We start from the raw sequence: 22,424 nt of genomic DNA, 5'->3' as shown, positions 1-22,424 counted from the left end.
GCAAAAAACAACAACCAAGCATACAAAAATATTTGGCTTGTTAGTGGAATTAATAGATACCCGTCAGAGCTATGTTCGCAGTAGTTTTTATTCCAGCTACATATATACGAAAAAAAAAAAAGACAGACAGACCAATCATGTACATTGTATATATCTTTTCGAGCTAACCCTCTGCTAGGTTTAAAAACCTACATCTGAAGCATAGAAAGAAGTTTTTTTGGGTGCTGCGACATAAATGCACAATATGAATAAAAACTTGTGGAGGAGGACATTTAAGCCTAGTAATTCAGCAGCCTTATCCTCATCCACAACCTTGGCCTGAGCCTGGGACGAGAAATCTTTATCGGTGAGTGCCTGACGTCATGCACAATGGCGGAGGCAAACGAGATTTACGAGTAAATTCTACTTACCTTTGAGATCAAATTTGTTTGTGTGGGAGGGCTCTTCTGTACAAAATTTTCTTAACAAAATTTTCTTACAAAAATATTGGCGGAGTGTTTGTGAAAAGTATTTAATTAGCGAATAAAGCGTAAAATTAGAAAACAAAAACTATTAAAGATTGTAAAATATCCTTAAAACTGTTGAGGGATTCCAACAAGGTATCATAATTTAATTTATAGAATATTTTGACGAAGAAAGTGCTCCAGAAATCAATTTCATGAGCGGGATTGTGTAACATGCTTTCAAGAGTGCAGAAATAAAATAAAATATAAGCAAGAATAATAAGAATTGAACTTCATTTAAACCTGTGGTGTATCCCAGATTCCTTTTTTTGAGGCTTTAGGTTGAAGCCAAGTTGTAGTTGAAAGTTGGACTTGTTATTGTGGTTATATTTGTTTTTTTGATGTCACATCGATGAAAAATAAGTGTTTCTCACTGTCTTCCACACAAAAAGTCAAATTCCCTTTTGTCCCCCTATTTTTGGCATCTATTCTTGTGCAGTGGTTGTAGTTGTTTAGCTAAGCCAACCGAGCATCTTTCAAATCAGCTTTCTCAGCATATAAACAAAGAAAATTTGATCTAAACTTTAAGCCAATGTCAGAAACGTAAATGCAAACGAAGTCCCTGTGAAATATACGAATAAAAGTTTACTTCCAAGTTTCGATGCACTTTCGAAAACTGCATAAACAAATTTCGGGTTTCGCTTCTTTTTTAGGTGTTGTTGTACACTAAGTCCTTCACGCACACTAACACTCCAAGCTATCGGATGTTGGTTTATGGTAAATGCTTTTTGAATTAAGCCAACATATTGACCAACGGAAATGGGGCTGACGAAAGGAAGACTGAGGTTGATCCTTTGAATGAATTAATACTGGCTGAATCGAGACCCTGGCATATTCCCCAGCTGTTCGGCAAGTAGCGTTATTTATCAAGCTGCAATTCAACCAGCACAGCAGCCAGCGGAAGCGGAAGTATTGTAAAGCGCCACCTGATGGCAACAGACAGAGAATCATTGTAGCAGAAATAAGAAACAAAACAAGGGCTTTTTGGTTGAGAATTATAAGGAAACGAAGAAAGAGCAGAAAGATATATGACTATACATAGATAAGCTCGTACTCCCACAGACAGCGAGCCACAGGAAGAAAAGAAGACTGTCTGCAAAATTACACGGCCTTATTCAGCTGGCTGGAATCCATCATGTTGGCTTTGTTGCTTCCAATCTTTCATCCTTTGGCACCGGATAGACTACTTTTCAGTTTATTTAGCTCTTTATTGATGCCATTTTTTCCTAAAGAAGTAAACAAGTGCCTATTCTCAGCTTTTATCAGTTTTTTTTTACCTGACATAACAAAAGCAACAACATCACTTGAGTGGAGCTCTTTGGCGAGTTATTTACACTTCTCTCTTCCTTTTTTTTACAACAATTTGTTCTCTATGGCAGGAATTTTTTGATAGCTAACCCTAAATACAGAGATAATTGTGTTCCAGCTGCTCGTCCTGGTCTCGTCCAGACGCTCTTCACCATATTTTATAAATATGAAATCAATATTAAAAATTCTCTCTGCCACACAATAATATAAATTAATTAAAAAGACTAAGCATCACAACAGACAGTAAACATTTTTGAGTAATTACAAATATGAAAGTGATCCGGCAGACAGGACCAAAAAATAAACATTTTCCGGATAAATGTTTTTGACGCAATAAAACCCCAATGACCCAAATAAAAATGGAAATTTTAGCTCGCTAAAAACTTCTCAGTACAGAGAGCGATTCCGATTGAGCTGGTGTATATCTGAAAGTGCTTTTGACCTGAGGGCAAAGCCACGAAAACTCAACGAAAGTTCCAAAAAAATTTTAATAAATATTTAAAATGGAATTGGACCTTTTTTGGTAGGCTTAAATATAGTACACTTCGAATGGTGCTTCAAATTAAACTAAAGGTTTCTTAGCTCTTCAGGCTTCTAATATTCTGTTCCCTATTATTCCTTTAGTTGATTCTATATTCCATGGTCATTCACCTGGGTCTTAGCACATTCGAATGGCTAGACTTGTGTCTAGATACAGCTCGCACTAAATGCTTTTGCTCAGGCGAACAAATTGCTGCAGGTAACTTTATAAATGGTATCGCAAACTTGCCATGTTTTCATATAAATTAAATCCTAGTAGCTGGTAAAAGTGCTCGAAACTTTACGGGCAACACTTGCTTTTTTATTTTATTTATTTTGTGACCGGGCCAAGACGCTGCACGGAGTCCTGCAGCCCAGGATATTTATGTGCCACACTTGTTACACATACGACATGTTGGACGTGCGCTGCTTTACTGTTGGCCACTTCTTTTATTGCAAAAAAAAAACTGGCAGGGAATAAATTATTGAACACTTTGTTGCACTCGCCGCTGTCATGCAACCTCCGACCATGTTGTATTTCAACTCAAAGATAACAAAGTTGATATGGAATTTAAGGAATTGAAATGAATTGTAGGTTTTATCCAGGAATTATAAATTTTGTTTACCAGAAATAGTGTTCACCAGAAGTTTCACATCCCACCAGCTAGGTGGCAAAGGCAAACCCAGCTACACGCCCAGTTTGACCATTGCAAAAAAAGCCAAAGAAAAAGTTTCCAAAAAGATGAATGAGTGGTTTGGTTAATTTTTATGTTAATAATTATGACACGAAAATCTGTGAATTTCAAAGAATTGTTTGGCAACCCTTAATTGTAGAACATTACATATATTTCCAGTAATATCCCACCATAATTAATTAAAGCGCACTTTATAATTTATTTTGTACCATTAATGAAATTATATTTTGTTGAAGCAAAACCAAAAGCAGTACATTTAATTGACACCATAGCGAAAAATGAAATGGAAATGAATTAAGTATTTTCACGTAATTACAAACCATTTATTTATGGTTTATGGTCTGGCAATACATTATTAAACCTTTATGGGACCATTTCTGAGGATTCTAGGCACAGTAATAATCAATTGTGATTGCTTTACAATTTGAAACTGTTAAAAATAAAAGGAGAGCAAACTGACGATAAAAAGAGCAAATAAAAATACATGTGAAACGGCAAAGGTATGTAAGCCATGACCTATTCTGCTTTCATTCTACTTTGAATTCCTGACCTGTTTTAATGCTCTGCCAAAAAATCTGCCCCAAACAAAAATCCAATGTTTCTTCCGGAAATCAACTGTCCTTTGTTGGTGTTCCGGTCCGTCCACCTGCACAACCGCAAAGCAAACAAACAGCAAGTCCGTTTATGACTGGTTATTCCCCTTGTTCGAGGGGTTTGTCTGTGCTGAAAGTCAGCGACATGAAATTGCTTCCTGGGAGTTGCTAAAAACTGAATTCATAATTTAGGTTCGAATATGCAACAGATTTTAGTTTTCTCAACAGCACTCCATGTCGGTCAATCCCCTTAGTTTCTAACGTTAGAAAACAGTTGTCAGATGAACTTTCAACGAGCTGTCAATGCAGCTGTCGGGTTGGAGGAATGCCATGGAACAAGGCATGATTCTATGTTGCTTCTAGTTCTAATTCTCTATATATTTTTCCCTATTTATTTTTGATCGTTTTGCCTAGAGTCCCACACAGTGTGGGAGAACGAGAAGTATACCCCGTCCTGGGTAAATATGGAAATCCTGAATCGCAGTAGTGAAATATTTATTCTGGAGCATAATGGATGCCTAAAAATTCTATTTGGATAGTCTTGCGGTTTCCCTCTTTTTGGCACATACATAAATATTGATAAAGTAGCTTGGATGGGAATCAAATGCGACATAATTGTATTTGCATAATGGATTTTTAATTGAATTAGGGGTCCGGACACAAAACATTTGTCGTACCAAAACAATAAAAGATTCATGTCGAATGGCCAATAAAATGTGCAAACAATAAAGTTTATCACTTGAATATTTTTTATGGAATAAGTAATTAAATTGAAATGGTTTGAAATTCGATTTTTATAGAAATGGTGCTCTTCTGGTAACGGCCTCTCTTCTAGTTATTTATTGCCAGGTCCAGGTATGTTGCTTTGCCTGCTCCAGAGGCTGAAGTATCTCTTTAAACATTTGTGATATTTGCGATGCAAGCCGTTGTCTTTCAGTGCCAGTGAGCAAAATCCCATTTGCAAAATAAATCTTCTAGAGTGTCACATTTGTTGACCAAGGCCAATTTCAATTTTCTCTCATCCATGCGACCCTTCCAACAAATTTCCATCACTCAATTACACGGCTTCGCTATCATATCCCAATGGGACCAGAATGTGACAAAAAAAGCCAGTTATAAGCCACAAACTAAAAGTGCATTTTCGTCCTCAAAAAGAGTATAGGGTTCTATTAAATAGATGTGTGCAACGCCCAGAAGGAAACGTTTCCGACTCCATAAAGAATATATATTCTTGATCAGCATTAACAGCCGAGTCGATAGAGCCATGTCTGTCTGTCCGTCTTGCTTGACGCCTTGTTCTGAGAGACTAAAAGAGCTAGAATAAAGAATCCCCACTCCTGTGATATCGCACTGATCATTTTCTATCTCTCTGTCTCTGGCTGAGAAGAGTCATACTGACTTAGTATCGGGCTTAATGCCGTAGCTGTAGAAGCGACCCCCTCGTTGATACAAATTTTACCTCTGTCGTCGCTACATATATTTGAAAAGATCCCCGCGAACAGCTGCCACTAAAATTAATTATTTCGCTTGATCTTGGTCCCCGAACTTGGGGTTGTCGATTGTTTAAACGTTTTCGCTGTAGCCAAGCTAATTGTTTAGCTTTCCTTTGGTGCCACATAAAAGAGATAAACGACAGAGGCTAGAGTAGATTTTGGCCCGTGGTCAAAGTATTTTTTATCATATTTTATTATCTCTTTTTTACAATCGAGGAAGCGAGAGCTGTGCTAGTTTTATGAGTGAATAAGATTAGCATTCGTCAGTTGTTTGTCCATTTTGCTCGGCCATTTGCTTTGCCTTTAAATTTCCGTTTCCGCTCGAAGCACTTGACTGTCGTCGCCTCGTATCACCGCCATGGAAATGCCATTTCCGTCCCGCCGAGGCGCATGGAAGAAGGCCAGCGTCAAAACGTCTTTGTCGTCGTCGATGTCCAACATTGTCCTCGGCGCTTCCGCCTCACTTCCAGAGTTTCTCTGTTTTTTTCCCATTTTGCTCTTCTGTACACCAGTTGCTTCATAAAAGCTGCCATCGATTGCATTTTTTCCCTCCAGATTTTTTAATGTTGACAATCGATGTTGATAATCAATATTTATTAAACCCATTTTAATGGAATTCCCTGACTCATTTGGAGAGAAAACTGACGTCACATTTGCGAGTTTAATGCCGCATGGTTTGTATCCTTCTGGATTTTCTTTACAGTGCGCTAATTAAGTTTCCATTAACTGTTTTTCCTTTCCTTATCCTTCCACCTGTAATTACCGCAAATCCCTCGCTAATTGCACTTTCCGTTTTATTTTGGTGTGATATCGAGTTTGAGTGAGGCTTAAATGAGTTTCTAATTCACAAAAAATGTGTACAAGCTTAAGAGAGCGATTTAGAAGGTATTTAAACAGATATATTTATTTATTTATATTCTTTTAGAGAGTCTACATTTGGTGGGAAAAATATTCTTATTTATTAAATACTATGAAAACGTCCCTCAATCGAAAAGAAAACAAAATTGAATGGTCATGGCTTTTCCATTTCAAGAGTCTGTACGTCGGCCGCGTGGGTCTTATTTTCCTGGTAATTGCATCTAAAATGCGCATACGTTTTTGCAGAGTCACCTCATGACGACATACAACAACAAATTTCAATGGCGGCTTTCAGAGGTGGACTAACAGCCGGATTTTTTTTAATCTTCAATCGATTGGTTGTGACTTCATAATAGTTTTGTCAGATCTGTAAAAAATATCGTATCGGTCAGATATATATTTTTTGGAAAAATACACAGGTCGAATGATTTTTCGTTGCATGTAAACGTACAATAGCATTGCCAAAAATATCAATTTTGAATAGTGTGATATATTTTCGAGCTCTGGAGAATCTTAAAATATTAAACATCGATAGGCAAAAACTGTGTCAATAACGATTGTGAAAAGCTGCAACCAGCACTCGGCTATCTGTCTTGGCACTTGCAAAATTTAGAGTTCGTATCGTTTGCACCATTTCGCATATAGACACGCCCGAGAAATTTGTTGTGTGGACTCCCCAAAGGGGGACCCCAATGGGGCCCCCCCCAGGGCGATCAAATTGAGTCTCGAGTCCGTGGCCGCAAAGGCATCGACAAAGCCGTCGGCCAGCGGGGAGCTGCTTCCAAAATTGCAAGTCACTCGCTACGGAACCGTCCACAAAATTCAAGCAACTAAACGGAAAATACTATACAATAAGCGCCGCAACATTCTACGGCAAGTGCTGGAACAATTAATTGATATTTGAGTTTATTTGTAATTGAAAATCGTTTTCCGATCAGGCTCCGTCGGCTGCAGAAATTTACCCAAAGCTAGCGTTACCATATACCACATATACAGCTGGAGCCGGCCCAGACGGCCAGACAGATGCCGCCCGTGAAGGAGGAAGAGCAAAAGTCGTTTGCGGTCGACTTTGATGACAAGGATGAAGCGCCTGCTGCGGGGCCTTTAGCACCGCTAAGCCGCTGTCGTTCGGCGACGCCACCACCGCTGGCCAGCAGCCAAAGCAGATGCCCGATCCTGATGATGCCGATCGCCAGTCGTGCGGGTGTCAGCAATATCTGTGCCTCGCCTTTGCGCAACAACTGCCTGCCTCACCAAGATGGAGCAGAATAACACCAACATTCACCGAGATGGACACCCAGCTGAAGGCGGAAATATTGCCGGACAGTCCGGAGCAGAAGGCTCTGTTCAAGGAGAGGAAGCGAGTTGAGCTTCAGTTGCAGAATCTGGACAGAAAGACCTTGAAGAACGAGAACGAGGAAAATCGTCAGCAATATCTGTGCCTCACCTTTGCGCAACATCAGCCTGCCTCACCAAGATGGAGTAGAATAACACCAACACTCAAATGCTTCACTTGTAAGTCAGCGTTAAACAGGGTCCCCGTACAAGTCTAAGCTCATGATTATTTTTTCAGAGCCTTGGGTCTCCACCAAGCGCCGCGGCGCTGTCGTAACTGCTTGCGGAGGACCCATTCATGATCCGATCCGGGCAATCAGTCGTCGGGCGTTCAAAACGCCTTTATTCTTCATTCTTGATCCTGTTTCTCAACCATTTTAGTGGATCCTTGCGCCCTTCCATCACGTAGGGATTCTGCATGAGTACTTTTGCTGCGAGTCCAGTCACTATCGCAGTCACGGAAAACCACCACATGATCTGCTGCTTTAAGCCTCATTCCTTTCTCTCCTTTGAGCTGTTCTCGTATTTCGTGGCGCAACTCGGGTATCAGCTCCATATTCGGTTTTTAATCTAGATCCATATTCGGTTTTGGATCTATCCATATGGAGCTGATCCCCAAGCTACGCGACGAGATGCCAGAGGAGCTCAAAGCCAAGATAATGGAAAGAGGATTAAAGCCACATATCATCTGGTGCTTTTTCCTGGCAGGGATCGTGGCTGGATTCGCGGCGACAGTGCTTCTTCAGAATCTGTACGTGACGGAAGTGGATCTAGATTCCAAACCGAATTAAGATCTAGATCCACAACCAAATATGAATCTAGATATGGATCTAGATCCATATTTTGTTTTGTATCTGATCCTGATTCGGTTTTGGATCTAGATCCATGTTCGCTTTTGGATCTAGATCCTGATTTAATCCCACCCACTGATTATTTTTTTCTTTCTTGTATTTGGAAATGTCATGCCTCTGCCATTTATGGGTTTGGAATGTTTTAGTTCTGAATAAAAGTCTGCCTGGTACAAAAAGAGCTCGACCGAAAGAATCAATTGTTTTGTAACAATGTTTATCCTCTAGAGAGGGACAGCGAATGGATCAGGTTAAGTAAAGTAGTGGGCATTGGTATGGTATGTCGATGCCGTTGCGTTTACTCAGGATCGCGGTCAACGGTGGAATCAGTCCAGAAGCATCTTTAAACCATTTCAGTATCCATGTGAAGATCCTTTCGGACTCGGTTGGCCCCTAGGACTGCAGTACACAGTTCTGGCTGCGGTAGTGAGTGCGCGTACGTACACTGCTGTGCCACAGGCACGATCTGAGGATGAGGACTGGCCAGGAAATCCACCATCCGTTGCCATCCGTGGGGAACTGCAGCAGACAGAGCAGGTCTGCGCTGTACAGACTCTGGATATGTTAGGTTGGTTCTGCAGATTGCAGAGGACGGATGGAAGTACACACCCCAGTTCGAAGACCAACAAGGCATTGTTCGCAGCTTCCTGGGAGTTGCTAAAAACTGAATTCATAATTTAAGTTCGAATATGCAACTGATTTTAGTTTGCTCAACAGCACTCCAGCTGTCGGGTTGGACATGGAACAAGGCATGATTCTATGTGGCTTCTAGTTCTGATTCTCTATATATTTTTCCCTATTTATTTTTGATCGTTTTGCCTAGTGTCCCACACAGTGTGGGAGAACGAGAAGTATACCTCGTCCTGGTTAAATATGGAAATCCTGAATCGCAGTAGTGAAATATTTCGCCCATCCGCAAACGTTTACTCTGCAGCATAATGGATGCCAAAAAATTCCATTTTGGTTAGTTTTGCGGTTTCTCTTTGTTGGCACACACATAAATATTTATGAAGGAGCTTAGATGGGAATCAAATGCGACACAATTGTATTTGCATAATGGATTTTTTATTGAATTTGGTGTGCTGGCACAAAACATTTGTCGCATAAGTACTCTAAATGTCTGTACACCTTTTACGGACAATTTTCCGTGCCGTGGAGCAGCTGCTCGGTGTGCACTTTCCATCGCCACAAAACCCATCATATAAATTAGAAAATTTCAACTGCTCGGCCATCAATCAGCAAGGAGTCCTTGTAAATTCCAAGTCTTAGTTTTTCCTTTGGGTGGGAAGCTTTTATAATTAGCTTCGGGGGCGAACAAGATGTGTAAATTTCCTCAGATTTGATGTGAAGAGTGCCAAGATCTAATTAAATCAGGGCAAGCGCAGAACTCTCTAATCAAGCATATAAGTTAACTTTCTCATATGAAATGTTGCATGTTGGTGTTGGTTTCCACTTTCCCAGTGGAAATGCACAAAAGTTTGTGCAACTTTCGTTGGACTGCCAATTAGTCCTGGCCTATGCTAATCATTCCTTTGAAGTGGCTTTCTAAATGAAATCAGTCATTAGACCTGGCTGCCACACAAAACCAAGCAGCCTCCCAATCCTTTAGCCCAGCAGAGTGCCACAGATACCTCATACATATTGAAATAAGTTACCGGCTGGCTCAAGTGGTGTCCTAGTGTCCATATGTGATTAGTCATTCAGTTTGATTGATTCCTATTCACGCTTTAAATGCTTTCAGCAGCCGGAAACAGGAAACTCCAAAGAGTCTACCCTCGTCGCAATTAATCTCGGAATTTTACAATAAAATGTTTTACTTCTGGCAGGAAATTGGAATACATTATCGCCATCAATGCAGTGACTCGCCTGAGGCGTGGTAGTACGTGGGTTTGCTTTTAATTTTCCCCTTAAATGGTATCCATATTCCTTGGGATACTAGACTGTGGCTGAAATGCATTCATTTTCACAGGAAGCATAAGAGAGGATCCACAGCAACTCATATTTTTCATCCGCAATGCCGGAAATTAAATTCCCTTGAAATGGAAATTAAATCAAAACAAGTCAATAATAAGTTGGCAAGACATTCACAGACTTAAGAGCAAATCTCCGCCACACAGCGGTTCTTGTCACAACATTTTGCCTGGCGCAACATTTCCTTTTGCAGGCGGAAAATTATATGGGATTGAGCCTAGAGTTCAGAGTGCGCCTGTGACGCTGGAAAATTGCGCCTTTTAATGCTGAAAATAAACCACAAAATCCAGCACAAAAACACCACGCTAAAATATTGTTTTATGAGAATCACCATTATTTCCTGAATATTTATTTTCTACTGATTACAGTTACTCCGTCGAATATTTGCGAATTACAAGAGAAATTGTTCACAGATTTTAAGCTCTAATATAATTTGTATACATAAGCAGCTTATAAATATTATTATCTTTTTAATTATGGTCAACGTCATCAAACGACATCATCAATTTTAGTGAAATCTTCGTGGTCTTTCATTTTGGACTGTAGGGAGTCTTTTTGGGAGAAAATTGAAGCTGCTTGAAAGTTTTGTACAGCATAGAAAAGAAAAAGGAAAAGCTCAGAGAGAGCTGGCATCCCTTTGGTTGAGCAGTAATGAAACCACGTTGAAAGAGTAACCGGCAACAGCACCGGCACCATTGCCACACTGGCAACATCAACTAATTGACACTGTCTTGTGGGGTGGGGTATAAAATGCGAATTAGTTCACTGCACAGAAAAATTCTAATTGCATTCCTCATACGACTCGCTTGACAGACGCGCTCCCCTCCCACTATCATTGAATGTGCAGATTGTGCAGTCATTTGTCATAAAGTTACAGACTTTAAAAAAGACTTACGACTAGGATAAATTTTAGTAGAAGTTTCAGCAGGGATGAATCTTAGTCAATTGCAATGTAAAATAACTTTGTGTAAAGTGAAGTAAAAAATACAAGAAAAAATTACATTGTCTAATTTATCTCCTCAGGTATTTGTTACGTAAACAAAAGTCAAGGTCTGAACCTCCTGGCATCGTTTGTGGTCTTGACACAGACAATTGTAGTTTGCAATTTTTCAAGGGGCCACACTACAATTCGAGGAATGTGAGTGAGATAAAGTTTAATAGAATAAAATGTACAGGTCTTCCCAGTCATTCCTTTAATGTGTGCCTTCAATTAAAAATTATCTTTCTTTCTGCAAGAATGAGTTCCTTTCGCTCTTGCGTTTCATTTGCCATAATGAAGCGTTAAGTCCAGAGAGAAATGCACGCCTTCGAAATAATTGATTGAAGCTGCAAGCAAAGCGAATAATCTTTCCCATTTCTGACTCATCGCCAACTCAATTGTCAGTCGTTAATGCGATCGCCATTTGTTCATATTTATTTATTGCATACTCGGACATTAATATTTGATTATACTTTTAATGCTGTACCATGCCAGCCTTGTTAAAGCGCTATGTGCAGAGGGAAATTTCCAATCAAATATGAGTTTAATACCCATCATCGTTAATATCTTTGGCCCCCATTAGACTTATGATTGACTTGTTAAATTGGGTAGTAAATTAGTTAGAGCTAAACGAGAGCTGAACATTGTCGTTAAACTTGTTATTCTTTATTGAAACTTCTAAGAGATGGACTGCACTTTTAGGTCCCGCACTTTTATTCCATCTCTGTAGAAATTCAGACATAAATTCCGACCAGCTGCGCTCGAGGAGGACACAAGCACAAGTCCCTCTTCATCCCATCCCCAAAACCCATAACAGACCATTACACTGCGAAAGCTGTTTGCCGTCCGCATTGCGGTTCCCAGACCTGTTTGTACAATTGCATTATACACTAGATAATATTTATTACATTTTTGTTTACCTCCGCCGCACAGGTGTGAAGTTTAATAAATTTTAAGGCCGTCTTTTGCTTGCTTTGCGGAATTTATTCGCTCTTTAACAATTTATGCGGCCATAATCATTTACTACAATAGAAAGTATTTCAACAAAAGCTTTTCAGATATGATGTTATCGTTGTGGCAGCTTCAAAGCCAGGTGCCTTATCTGCTTAGCCCTCAATAGCCTGGAAATTGATCCACTTAGACTTTAGCCATTGCCGTTGACAACATGGCGTATGTGCTACATCATGCATCCTGCTGTTTTCTTTGTAGCCCCCGACTAACTGCTGTTTGCCACACATCTATACACTTATTCAAATATTTTCAGGCTGCTATTGCACCAAATATTCTCCACCTAATGATGCAGAAATGTAAAACAACTGTGTCCGTGATCCCCAACTCAGACGGTTTCCAACCCATTTCCCATCTCATGTGGAGACGAAAAGAGAGAAATTGCCTAGGGATTTTGTTATTCTGCGTGACGAAAGAGTATTTTTTTTACATCTCAAACGTGAATGGAAATCGAAAACTGTATAATATGTATCCATGCTGAATTAGGAAAGAGATGCCCAAAGCATCCTCTAACAGCGTGGATATGATTTCAATTATTATCATCAATGAATAGAAATCCACAGCAACAAAATATATATCCATGCTGACTATGCAACCAATGTACCAATATACTTAAAGTTTTCCCCTATAGATATGTATATGTACAATGTAGATTCACTGCTTAAGACATCCTTTGACGCCGTAGCCCAATTTTCAATTATTTTGTCTGCGCGAATTTCTCCGACACATTTCTCTGGCTGCGCTACCGCATTCCAGATTGATTGTACAGATTTTTTGGCATTGCTTTTGCACCTCCTGGCAGTATGCGAAAATTGCAACTCGCTCACGTGAAATCCCTCTCCGGGTAGAGCAGCATCTCCTGTCAAAACTTGTGCAGTCATGCAAGGAATTTCACTGAATGTGGAAACGCCTTTCTCCAGAAAGCAGCTGAGTACCAAAACTTTTCACTGGAACTTTCGTGCACAGCAGGGTTGCCGAAGTCTCAGACCTGAAGCTCCTTCAAGTACTACATCCCGCTGTTTATCTGCCAATAAATTTAGAAAAAAGGTCTTCCATACCTGTGCTCAACAACTAATCAAAAATTTGAATTTAAGTTAGTAAAAGGTAGACGAAACGACCTTTTTGGGCATTTTGAAGCCTACCGCTGTTAAATTATTAAGTCCCTCCTGTATATTATAGTCAATAATGCGAGAACAAGGAAAAATTAAGGACTTTGATTGATTTCCGCCCTGCTCGTTGAGCTTTTGAAAGGAAAGCAAAAATTATGCCAATATATGCTTTCACTTTGGCAAATCAAATTACAACAAATGGGCTTAAGTCTATACACATATAAACGAAAAATGGAATCCCATATGTGCAAGTTAACGTACCCAATTCTATTGAGCTCTTATACGAGTTGTAAACAATCTTTGGCTTTCTAAAACGAAAACAATTTCAATCTTGGGCCTCCGCCTAATTGATTTCTAAGATGTACAATCGCAATGGCTCCCGCCACAATCCCAATCTTTGACACTCGCCTAAATGGAAAAACAATGTTTGCCCACACCCGGCTTCCCATAAACAATCTCACACCCGGCTTTCTGCAGATCCTGCACTTTGGGCATTTTACAGTTCTCTCTTTGGATGACGAAATCCAATACTCGGGATGGCGAAATCAATTGAGATGTTTATAGAAAAACTATTCCCGAAAGGGATCGACGATGCAAAGATCAAAAAGTTCAAGTCAGTCTTGATCCAGAAGCGACACCGAAAAGTCGAGCTAAAAACTAAGATCGCGCAAACCCTTTGTCCGGAATCCTTTGTGACCTTCAACTTAAATCTATATCTGTAAACTTAGAAGTTAAATAAAAACTTTTTAAAAACGCAATCCGCTACCGCAGTTACTTGATTTGCATGCTAAATTTCGTATTTTCTGACAAATTTGACAACAAAAAGATGAAGGTAAGTAAAAGCTTAAGGCATCTTCTGTGTTGCAGACATCTGCTTCTGTCTATAAGTATGATCAATCTGTTTGCTCTTCATGTATTTCAATAATTCAATGAATTTTTCAAGTCTACTAAACTACTGAATAAACCTTCCTTACTTGCTCCCCTACTCAACTGGCGTGAACTTTCGTGGCCTGAATAATTATTTAAATTATCATTTACCATTTTTCTCCTCCCGTCAGCTGCAACTCTTTGGATTAGTGTTTCTCCGCGTTCATTAACCAAAGGAACGTCTTATACCAGCTGCTGCGTGGATATAATAAATTAGAAAACTTCATAATGTCCATCTTTCTGCACTTGCCCTTTAAACGCAGACAGAGTCTCAAATAAAATGACGCGTCATGGAGCGGAAAGAATGAATAATGAATGCATTCCAAGTGAAACTCAAATAGAACACTATCTGAATGGATGCGTCCTGGACGGGCACTGGGATGGCGAATGGAGGCCAAATTAAATGCGTGAACACTTGACTGATTCCATAGTAGATGAAACACGTAGCACATAGGCCGTGGCCTTTTTAAATCGCATTCAGAATATCCTTGGCCCCTGCTAAATGCAAAACTGTTGATGCAAAAAATTAGATAATCCAGTGAGATGGACCAATTTAAGAGGTACTATTAAAGGGGCTACAATATTCTCTGAAGGAGTTAAGAAGTTGTAAGTTCTAATAGAATTTTCCACCAGCCTAACAACGCCCACCACGTTAGGTTGCCAAAAGTGTTTGACATCTTTTTGCACTCCTACTAAAGTGCTCATACGCAGTGTGGGCCAATAAGTGGGGCGTCTCCTCACATTTCTGACACTTTTATTAGCTACGACTCGATTCTGGCAAGTTAGAAAATCCCCAGCGGGGGACCAAAGTGGTTCTGGCAAATTTACCCCAGTCATTGTAGGTAGAAAATGGCATGGATTGCTAGAGATGTGCATCCGTGCTGAATTTTTCACTTAATACAGAAAATATAAAATCTCAATTAGCTGGCATGAAATGTACCAATCCAAACTCGGCGGCAATTGGTTCCAGGCTTCAGGTCCGTTGTTCAATGATGGAAGCCACTCAAATTTCGACAAGCAATTAATGCATCTCAGCTCGCAGAAGGACGCTACCTCATCATGTCCGTGTCAATGCTTCGGGCCTTGGGATAAATCTTTTCGCACGTTCTATCTAGACAGGACCGACTCCATCACCGACTGCACAGCAGCGTACCAGAGTACCCATCCACAAGCAAAAGTTAAAAACTTTGCAGCGACAGTTCCATGCCTTTCATTAGCATGCTAATTTGAAAATTTATCAGCTGGTGGTCGGCGGTCTCACCTAGGGTGCCATATTTAGTCCAGGTCCTGGTCCTGGTTCTATTTTGCGGCAGGACCGCAGCTGGTAGAAGCTTTACTAACTGCCAGAGCTCGCATGACAAAGTTTGTCGCACAAATTATACACAGATAGGAATCGAGGAGAGCTGGCAAAATCTCCAGGATGTTGTATGATAGCAACTGCCTTGGTTGAACGGGTTGGTAACGGCGCCATATGCTATGGGAAGCCAATATATTTATCGCCACGACCTCAAAAATATGTTAAAGTGCAAAGTCGTCCATGGCACATGGCTCTGTAAATAGTTGCGATAGTTCAATTAACTTGGGGTAGTTCGAATGAATTGACCTCTTTTGGTAGGGGATATTTGGGAAATTCGGTAATCTAGATGCTCGCAATATCCACTAATTTCACAATTAAAGTTTTACAAATAGGGTTTGCTTCCTCCTTACTTTGAAACCGTTTTATTAGCTCTGCTTTCCAAAAACAAATTCAGTTAGTCCTTCTCCCTTAAGAGTCCACAGGCGAACAACACAGAAACAAAAGAAATATTTTTTTGGCCAAAAGAGTCGAACAAACCATACCAAACAAAACCGAAACCCAGAAAGCAGTTGGGTTTTTGCTTTTTTGGCAAAGATTTCTCTGGTCTGGGATTTTTTGATGTTTCTGTTGCTTTTCAGGTTTTTTTGCAGTCTTGTGTGCCATTTCCAGTTGGAAAATTTCAAAGCAAATAACAGTTTGGTTATTTGCTGTTGAAATAAAATAGCTGCAGGGCTATTATTGTTTGACTTGCAATTAGAGGAAAGTGCATTGAACCCTTCAATTTTGGGTCTTCATCAACTGAATATTTCCAGGAGCTAATCTGTCGGATCAAATCCTTATAGCCAATTCTTTATAATTTTTCGCTTTTTGCACTGCCACGGGCAATTTGAGGTAAACAAATCAAATGAATTATCGCCTTAGCAGATATATCCGATGAACAGGTAACATATTCATGTAACAGAAAAACAATCAATTGACCTTGTTGACCTCTTTTAATTTAAAATGATCACAGTTAAATTATGGATCCGTACTGATTCTGAAGAAGTACTGTCGCCGCGCATCCAGCTACGATCCCAGCCAGGAAAAAGCACCAGATGATCTATGGCTTTATTCCTCTTTCGTTTATCTTGGCTCCAAAACCGAGAGAAAGGAATGAGGCATAAAGCCGCAGATCATGTGGTGGTTTTCCGTGACTGCGATAGTGACTGGACTCGCCTCAAAAGTTCTTATGCAGAATCCCTACGTGGCGGAAGGGCGCAAGGATCCACTAAAATGGCTGAGAAACATATTTTGAAATACAAAACAAATGATCAAGAATGAAGAATAAAGGCGTTCTGAACGCCCGACGACTGATTGTCCGGAGCGGATCAAGGATGGATCCTCCGCAAGCAGTTACGACAGCGCCGCGGCGCTTGGTGGAGACCCAAGGCTCTGAAAAAATAATCATGAGCTTAGACTTGTACGGGGACCCTGTTTAGCGCTGACTTACAAGTGAAGCATTTGAGTGTTGGTGTTATTCTACTCCATCTTGGTGAGGCAGGCTGATGTTGCGCAAAGGTGAGGCACAGATATTGCTGACGATTTTCCTCGTTCTCGTTCTTCAAGGTCTTTCTGTCCAGATTCTGCAACTGAAGCTCAACTCGCTTCCTCTCCTTGACCAGAGCCTTCTGCTCCGGACTGTCCGGCAATATTTCCGCCTTCAGCTGGGTGTCCATCTCGGTGAATGTTGGTGTTATTCTGCTCCATCTTGGTGAGGCAGGCAGTTGTTGCGCAAAGGCGAGGCACAGATATTGCTGACACCCGCACGACTGGCGATCGGCATCATCAGGATTGGGCATCTGCTTTGGCTGCTGGCCAGCGGTGGTGGCGTCGCCGAACGACGGCGGCTTAGCGGTGCTAAAGGCCCCACAGCAGGCGCTTCATCCTTGTCATCAAAGTCGACCGCAAACGACTTTTGCTCTTCCTCCTTCACGGGCGGCATCTGTCTGGCCGTCTGGGCCGGCTCCAGCTGGTATATGTGGTATATGGGTAACGCTAGCTTTAGGGGTAAATTTCTGCAGCCGACGGAGCCTGATCGGAAAACGATTTTCAATTACAAATAAACTCAAATATCAATTAATTGTTCCAGCACTTGCCGTAGAATGTTGCGGCGCTTATTGTATAGTATTTTCCGTTTAGTGGCTTGAATTTTGTGGACGGTTCCGTAGCGAGGGACTTGCAATTTTGAAAGCAGCTCCCCGCTGGCCGACGGCCTTGTCGATGCCTTTGCGGCCACGGACTCGAGACTCAATTTGATCGCCCTGGGGGGGGTCCCATTGGGGTCCCCCTTTGGGGAGTCCACACAACAAATTTCTCGGGCGTGTCTATATGCGAAATGGTGCAAACGATACGAACTCTAAATTTTTCAAGTGCCAAGACAGATAGCCGAGTGCTGGTTGCAGCTTTTCACAATCGTTATTGACACAGTTTTTGCCTATCGATATTTAATATTTTAAGATTCTCCAGAGCTCGAAAATAGATCAAACTATTCAAAATTGATATTTTTGACAATGCTATTGTACGTTTACATATAACGAAAAATCATTCGGCCTGTGTATTTTTCCAAAAAATATATATCTGACCGATACGATATTTTTTACAGATCTAACAAAACTATTATGAAGTCATAACCAATCGATTGAAGATTTAAAAAAAAACCGGCTTTAAGTCCGCCTCTGAAAGCCGCCATTTAAATTTTTTGTTGTATGACGTCATGAGGTGACTCTGCAAAAACCTTAAGTTTTTGTATGTATGAGAATTTCTCGAATTTTCTATGACAAAATACTCAAAAATTGAATAGAAATTCATTTAGGGGAGAGCAATTACATATTTTATTCGCTTGTAACAGAACAATTCCTTAAAAGGCTTTCTTAATTAGGTTTAGGAAGTCTTTGCCAAAATTACCAAAAAAAAAGACGGCACCAACGGCGACACATGCGGACGAAAACATAAAAAAGGTAGAGCGCTGGCGTAGCAGAATTTTCTTGCCGTTCTGCCCCTTCTTAGCAGAATCGCGTAGTTCCTCGATTTGCAGAGACAACTCCAGACGCACCTGCTCAAGATAAACAACCTTTTCCTGTAGAATTTGCATGTCCACCAGAACGCTGACCTCCAGGGCGTCGTACGTGCGCTCCAAGTCTTCCATGGGCTCTCCACCAACAGTGTGACGGATCGACTCGTCCAAAATGCTAGCCTCGAAGCCGTTGTTATTCTCCGGCTGCGGAAGCACAAACTCACAGTGGACCCTGCCTTCCCAGGCGTTGGCCGGCTCCAGATCCTTGAAGAAGCTCTGCAAATCCCCTACGGGTTCAGTAGCTTCGCCAGCCACAATGAGGAATTTGTGACGCTTCATAAACGGGTCCGGATAGAGGGGCAGTGTCGGAGGCATGAAAATTTCGATGCTGACCGACGACTTGGCACCAATTATCCCGATGTTAGGGCGAACGAAGAACAGGCGTGGCGAGGTTGTCTTCAGCTTGTACGCCATATCTTTATCGACGAGACTGCGAATAACCAGATTGCGCTTGATGGGCTTGTTGAACGGCCCTTCGAAAGTCAGCGCATCAGCTGGCTCCACGATCATTATGTTCTCTATATTCTTTGCCATTTTTTTAGTTTGGTTTACGGAATTTTTGTCCTTTTTTGTAGGTTTGGTTTAAGAAACAATGTGCTCGAAAAAACTTTCTGAGATGAAATGGCGAAAAGAAAATGATGGCGATGTAGTAAGCCTGAGATGTCATCGATGTTTTTTCTCAACCATCGATGTTTTTTCTCCACTATCGATGTTTTTAGATTTACCCTACAAGCGTCTTATTGGATGTTTTTACTTAAATACCTATATTTTAATAAATACATGGATAATTAAACTATATATACGTCAGATATATATATATATATATATATATTTTTATTTAAATTTTAACCCATTTAGGGCCATGGTAGTTCACAGTGGTTCAAAAATTGTGCCTGCTCGAATACCTAAGATGTATTTTAGATACCAAAATTCATTTTTTTTACACATTTTACGCGGTTTGTAGCAAGCAATTTTTAATATATTCATCGATGTTTTATTTATCGATGTCTACAGTTAAACGGCTTACAACACTGAACACAAGAACACAGCTGAGTAGAGTTGCCAAGCCTGCTGATATTCTTCATTTCGTTTTATATTCAATTTCGTGTTAAATTCGTTGAGTGATTGCTCTGGATTTGGCGAGAACTGTTTCATCACTGTATACACACGGACAACAGTGGACAACAACAAAGGCAACAGTTGAGATCGTATGAAATTCTTTGCTCCAAAGCCGTGCCCTCGGCCTACAATCAGGTGCAAGATTTCAAAGAACACGTGAGTTGTAAGGTGCTGACCTCGGCATGCCACAGAGATCTGAATGTTCTCCTTGCAGGTCCTTGCTAAAAGGCATATAGTCAATGTTTCCTAGATTAGACGGCTGTAATACGGATGTACAGGGATGGCCGTGACCTATATGATTCCTTTCAGGATTTCAAACGAAACCAATGTGATTTGGTGTTCGTTATATTCCAAATTTCGGGACGCCACCCAGTGTGATGGGGGTTGGCTGCCTCCCATAATCCTTTCGGGGCTTCATACAACATACAATATCACTTGCAAGCCTCTGCCCTGGAGGAAATCGGGGTAATGGAGTCGTCAGTTCTGGAACTGCTATTCCGAGCACATTGTCTCTTATCGGGACGGTGTCAGCGATGGTCAGAATAATGTGTTGAGGGGAATTTCTGCGGCCTGCAGCAAGGTATATTGTGAACTTTTAACCTTTGGCTGCCAGAATCCTCGTCATTATCTATCCTCCTCCTTTCAGATGCACATTAATCCCAGGATGTATCACACGGCTTCTTTCCCCACTGGCCTTCTATCTCAGCACAATGGATATAACAATGCGGATCAGGCGATCAGCGTACCAGTGTCCACACCAATGAAACGCAGCTCTTTCTGGTCATCCATAGAGACATTCAAGGGACGGGCAACCTGGACATTGATCTTCTACTTACAGTATATGTCACATGTTTTCACGTAGCTACCGCGCCGAATCGTATCCGGACTCGGTGCGTATCATATTCGTACTGGGATTCGTATATTTCTTTATTGGTTTTCTTACAGGGCCAAAAATGCACCAAGCTGATGCCCAGAGTCACCCAGCAATAAAAGAAATATTGCCTCTGGTTTTGAAACCACAAAATCCATCAACATTTTTTCCCTGACTTCCACAAATGAGCTGCTGTCCTACTTATCATAAATAAGGCCTAATGAGCAAAATTTAAATGACAGCGGACCCACATAAACGGATATAAATAAGTTACATTTAAATTCGACATGTCAAGGATCTCTGGGATGTGTGTGCTAGATGTAAATGCTTGTAGGAAATTCCCTGGACTTGTTAGCCTCTCCATCGATAGATGTCGGGTCCTGCATTCAGGCCATTAACAATTCATTGTAGATTTTAGCTTTGTTTTCTGTTCCTGACTTTTGACACAGGATACGAGTATTATATTACGTAAAGTTAGAAAATGCACTTTATGTTTTAGAGATAAACATTTTCATTTCGAAATTCCCTCAAAGGCAAATAATATTTTTAGCAATTTTCTTCGCACATCTAAATGCAATTTCTGCATGCTGTTTGCCTTGGAATTTCGTGAAATGCCTTTCGAGTTCCTGTGCCATGCCGGAGCACACGTGCCCCATCCAAGAGGCATAGCTGCGTTGACATGTCGCCCCTTGTAGAGGCAGGGAAGGAAGTACCCTCCAGACAGCAGAGGACGAGGGTATTCCCATGGAGACGGGCCTCAATGTCGCTTTCAAGTGGGAGCAGGGTTTTCTTTCCTTTTTGGATGTACTTCTTTGCCTTTTTTTCCTTTATTCCTTTTACTTTTTATGGTCATATCAAAATCCCGAAAACTGCAAGAGGGTCTGGAGTGCTTCCCTGACATAACAATGCTCATTTCCTCACAGTCAAGAGTGTACGAGTAAGACAATATGGCTTTCAAAGCAAAATAAATTATATAAAATGGAAATAAAATGAATAAAATAGAGCTAAAAGTATGCAAAGCGAAAAGGAACGAGGGGGAACGTTGTGAGTTGCTGCGGAGACCGCAACTCTACAGTTATACCCGATACTAAGTCAGTATGGCTCTCCTCCGGCAGACGCCGCTAATATTAAACGACACGACAAGGAGTGCGTGCGAGAGAGACAGAAAATCAGTCTGAGCGTGACGTCGGGCGCTGCGTAGCCAGTGCAAATTGATTTGTTCCTTTTGGCTATAAAAATGATCTGATCTGATCCAGATTCAGCAATCTGATAGATATGGTCATTATCTATGATTCTGCGTTTTTAGTTTTCTCGAATGTGCAATATTGTGGATGCAACAGACTTCGTCCTTTGTGGGGGCGGAAAAGGGTGGGGCGAAATTCTGAGATAAACGTTTTATAGTGAGATCTAACAGAAGTGCGGATACCAAATTTGGTTACTGTAGCCTTAATAGTCTCTGAGATTTGTGGATGCCCCAGATTTTCGTCCTTTGCGGGGGCGGAAGGGGGTGTTTCGAAATTTGGACAGGAAACGGTCAAGGTCGGATATCACAGGAGTGTGGATACCAAATTTGGTTGCTCTGGCTCTTATAGGTTCTGAGATCCTTGAACTCATATTTTGCAATTGACAAAACCGACCATGAAACCTGTGTGTTAGAGAGAGACAGAGCGAGAAAGAGTGAAATTGTTTTCTTGATTCTGGCTATAATAATTATACGATCTGGTTGAGATCTTACACTCTAGAACATATAGTCATCCTCTACGATTCTGCGTTTTTGGTTTATCGTATCTTTAAAAATGTGGATGCCACAGATTTTCGTCCTTTGTGGGGGCGGAAGTGGGCGGGGCGAAGTTTTGAAATATTTTTGTAGCAGTGACAT

At 40.9% G+C, this 22,424-nt stretch overlaps 3 protein-coding genes and 1 long non-coding RNA gene across 4 annotated transcripts; 2 read left to right on the top strand and 2 right to left on the bottom strand.

Annotated features, from left to right (window-relative positions):
- The first annotated feature begins 6,957 nt into the window (after positions 1-6,957).
- LOC108164324 lies at positions 6,958-7,839 on the top strand. Its single transcript, XM_017299977.2, has 2 exons — positions 6,958-7,484; positions 7,543-7,839. Coding segments are annotated over exons 1-2 (351 nt in total). The 5' UTR covers positions 6,958-7,135; the 3' UTR covers positions 7,545-7,839.
- Positions 7,840-16,641: 8,802 nt separating this feature from the next.
- Positions 16,642-17,513, bottom strand: LOC117189129. Its single transcript, XM_033394160.1, has 2 exons — positions 16,933-17,513; positions 16,642-16,874 (listed from the first exon to the last, which is right to left on the bottom strand). Coding segments are annotated over exons 1-2 (351 nt in total). The 5' UTR covers positions 17,282-17,513; the 3' UTR covers positions 16,642-16,872.
- An 826-nt stretch (positions 17,514-18,339) lies between these two features.
- LOC108161172 (vesicle-associated membrane protein-associated protein B/C-like) lies at positions 18,340-19,089 on the bottom strand. Its single transcript, XM_017295392.2, has one exon. It carries the CDS (start codon positions 19,087-19,089, stop codon positions 18,340-18,342), a length of 750 nt encoding a protein of 249 aa, XP_017150881.2.
- Positions 19,090-19,410: 321 nt separating this feature from the next.
- On the top strand, positions 19,411-21,502 carry LOC108163378. The gene is made up of 4 exons (XR_001775667.2): positions 19,411-19,830; positions 19,889-20,254; positions 20,321-20,564; positions 20,620-21,502. It is a non-coding gene; the product is annotated as an uncharacterized LOC108163378 (long non-coding RNA).
- The last annotated feature ends 922 nt before the right edge of the window (positions 21,503-22,424 follow it).

The sequence above is a fragment of the Drosophila miranda genome, chromosome 4, assembly GCF_003369915.1.
Source record: "Drosophila miranda strain MSH22 chromosome 4, D.miranda_PacBio2.1, whole genome shotgun sequence".
NCBI classification, from domain to species: Eukaryota; Metazoa; Arthropoda; class Insecta; order Diptera; family Drosophilidae; genus Drosophila; species Drosophila miranda.
Note: the sequence above shows the minus strand (reverse complement) of the source record. Positions and strands in the feature narration are given on the sequence as shown.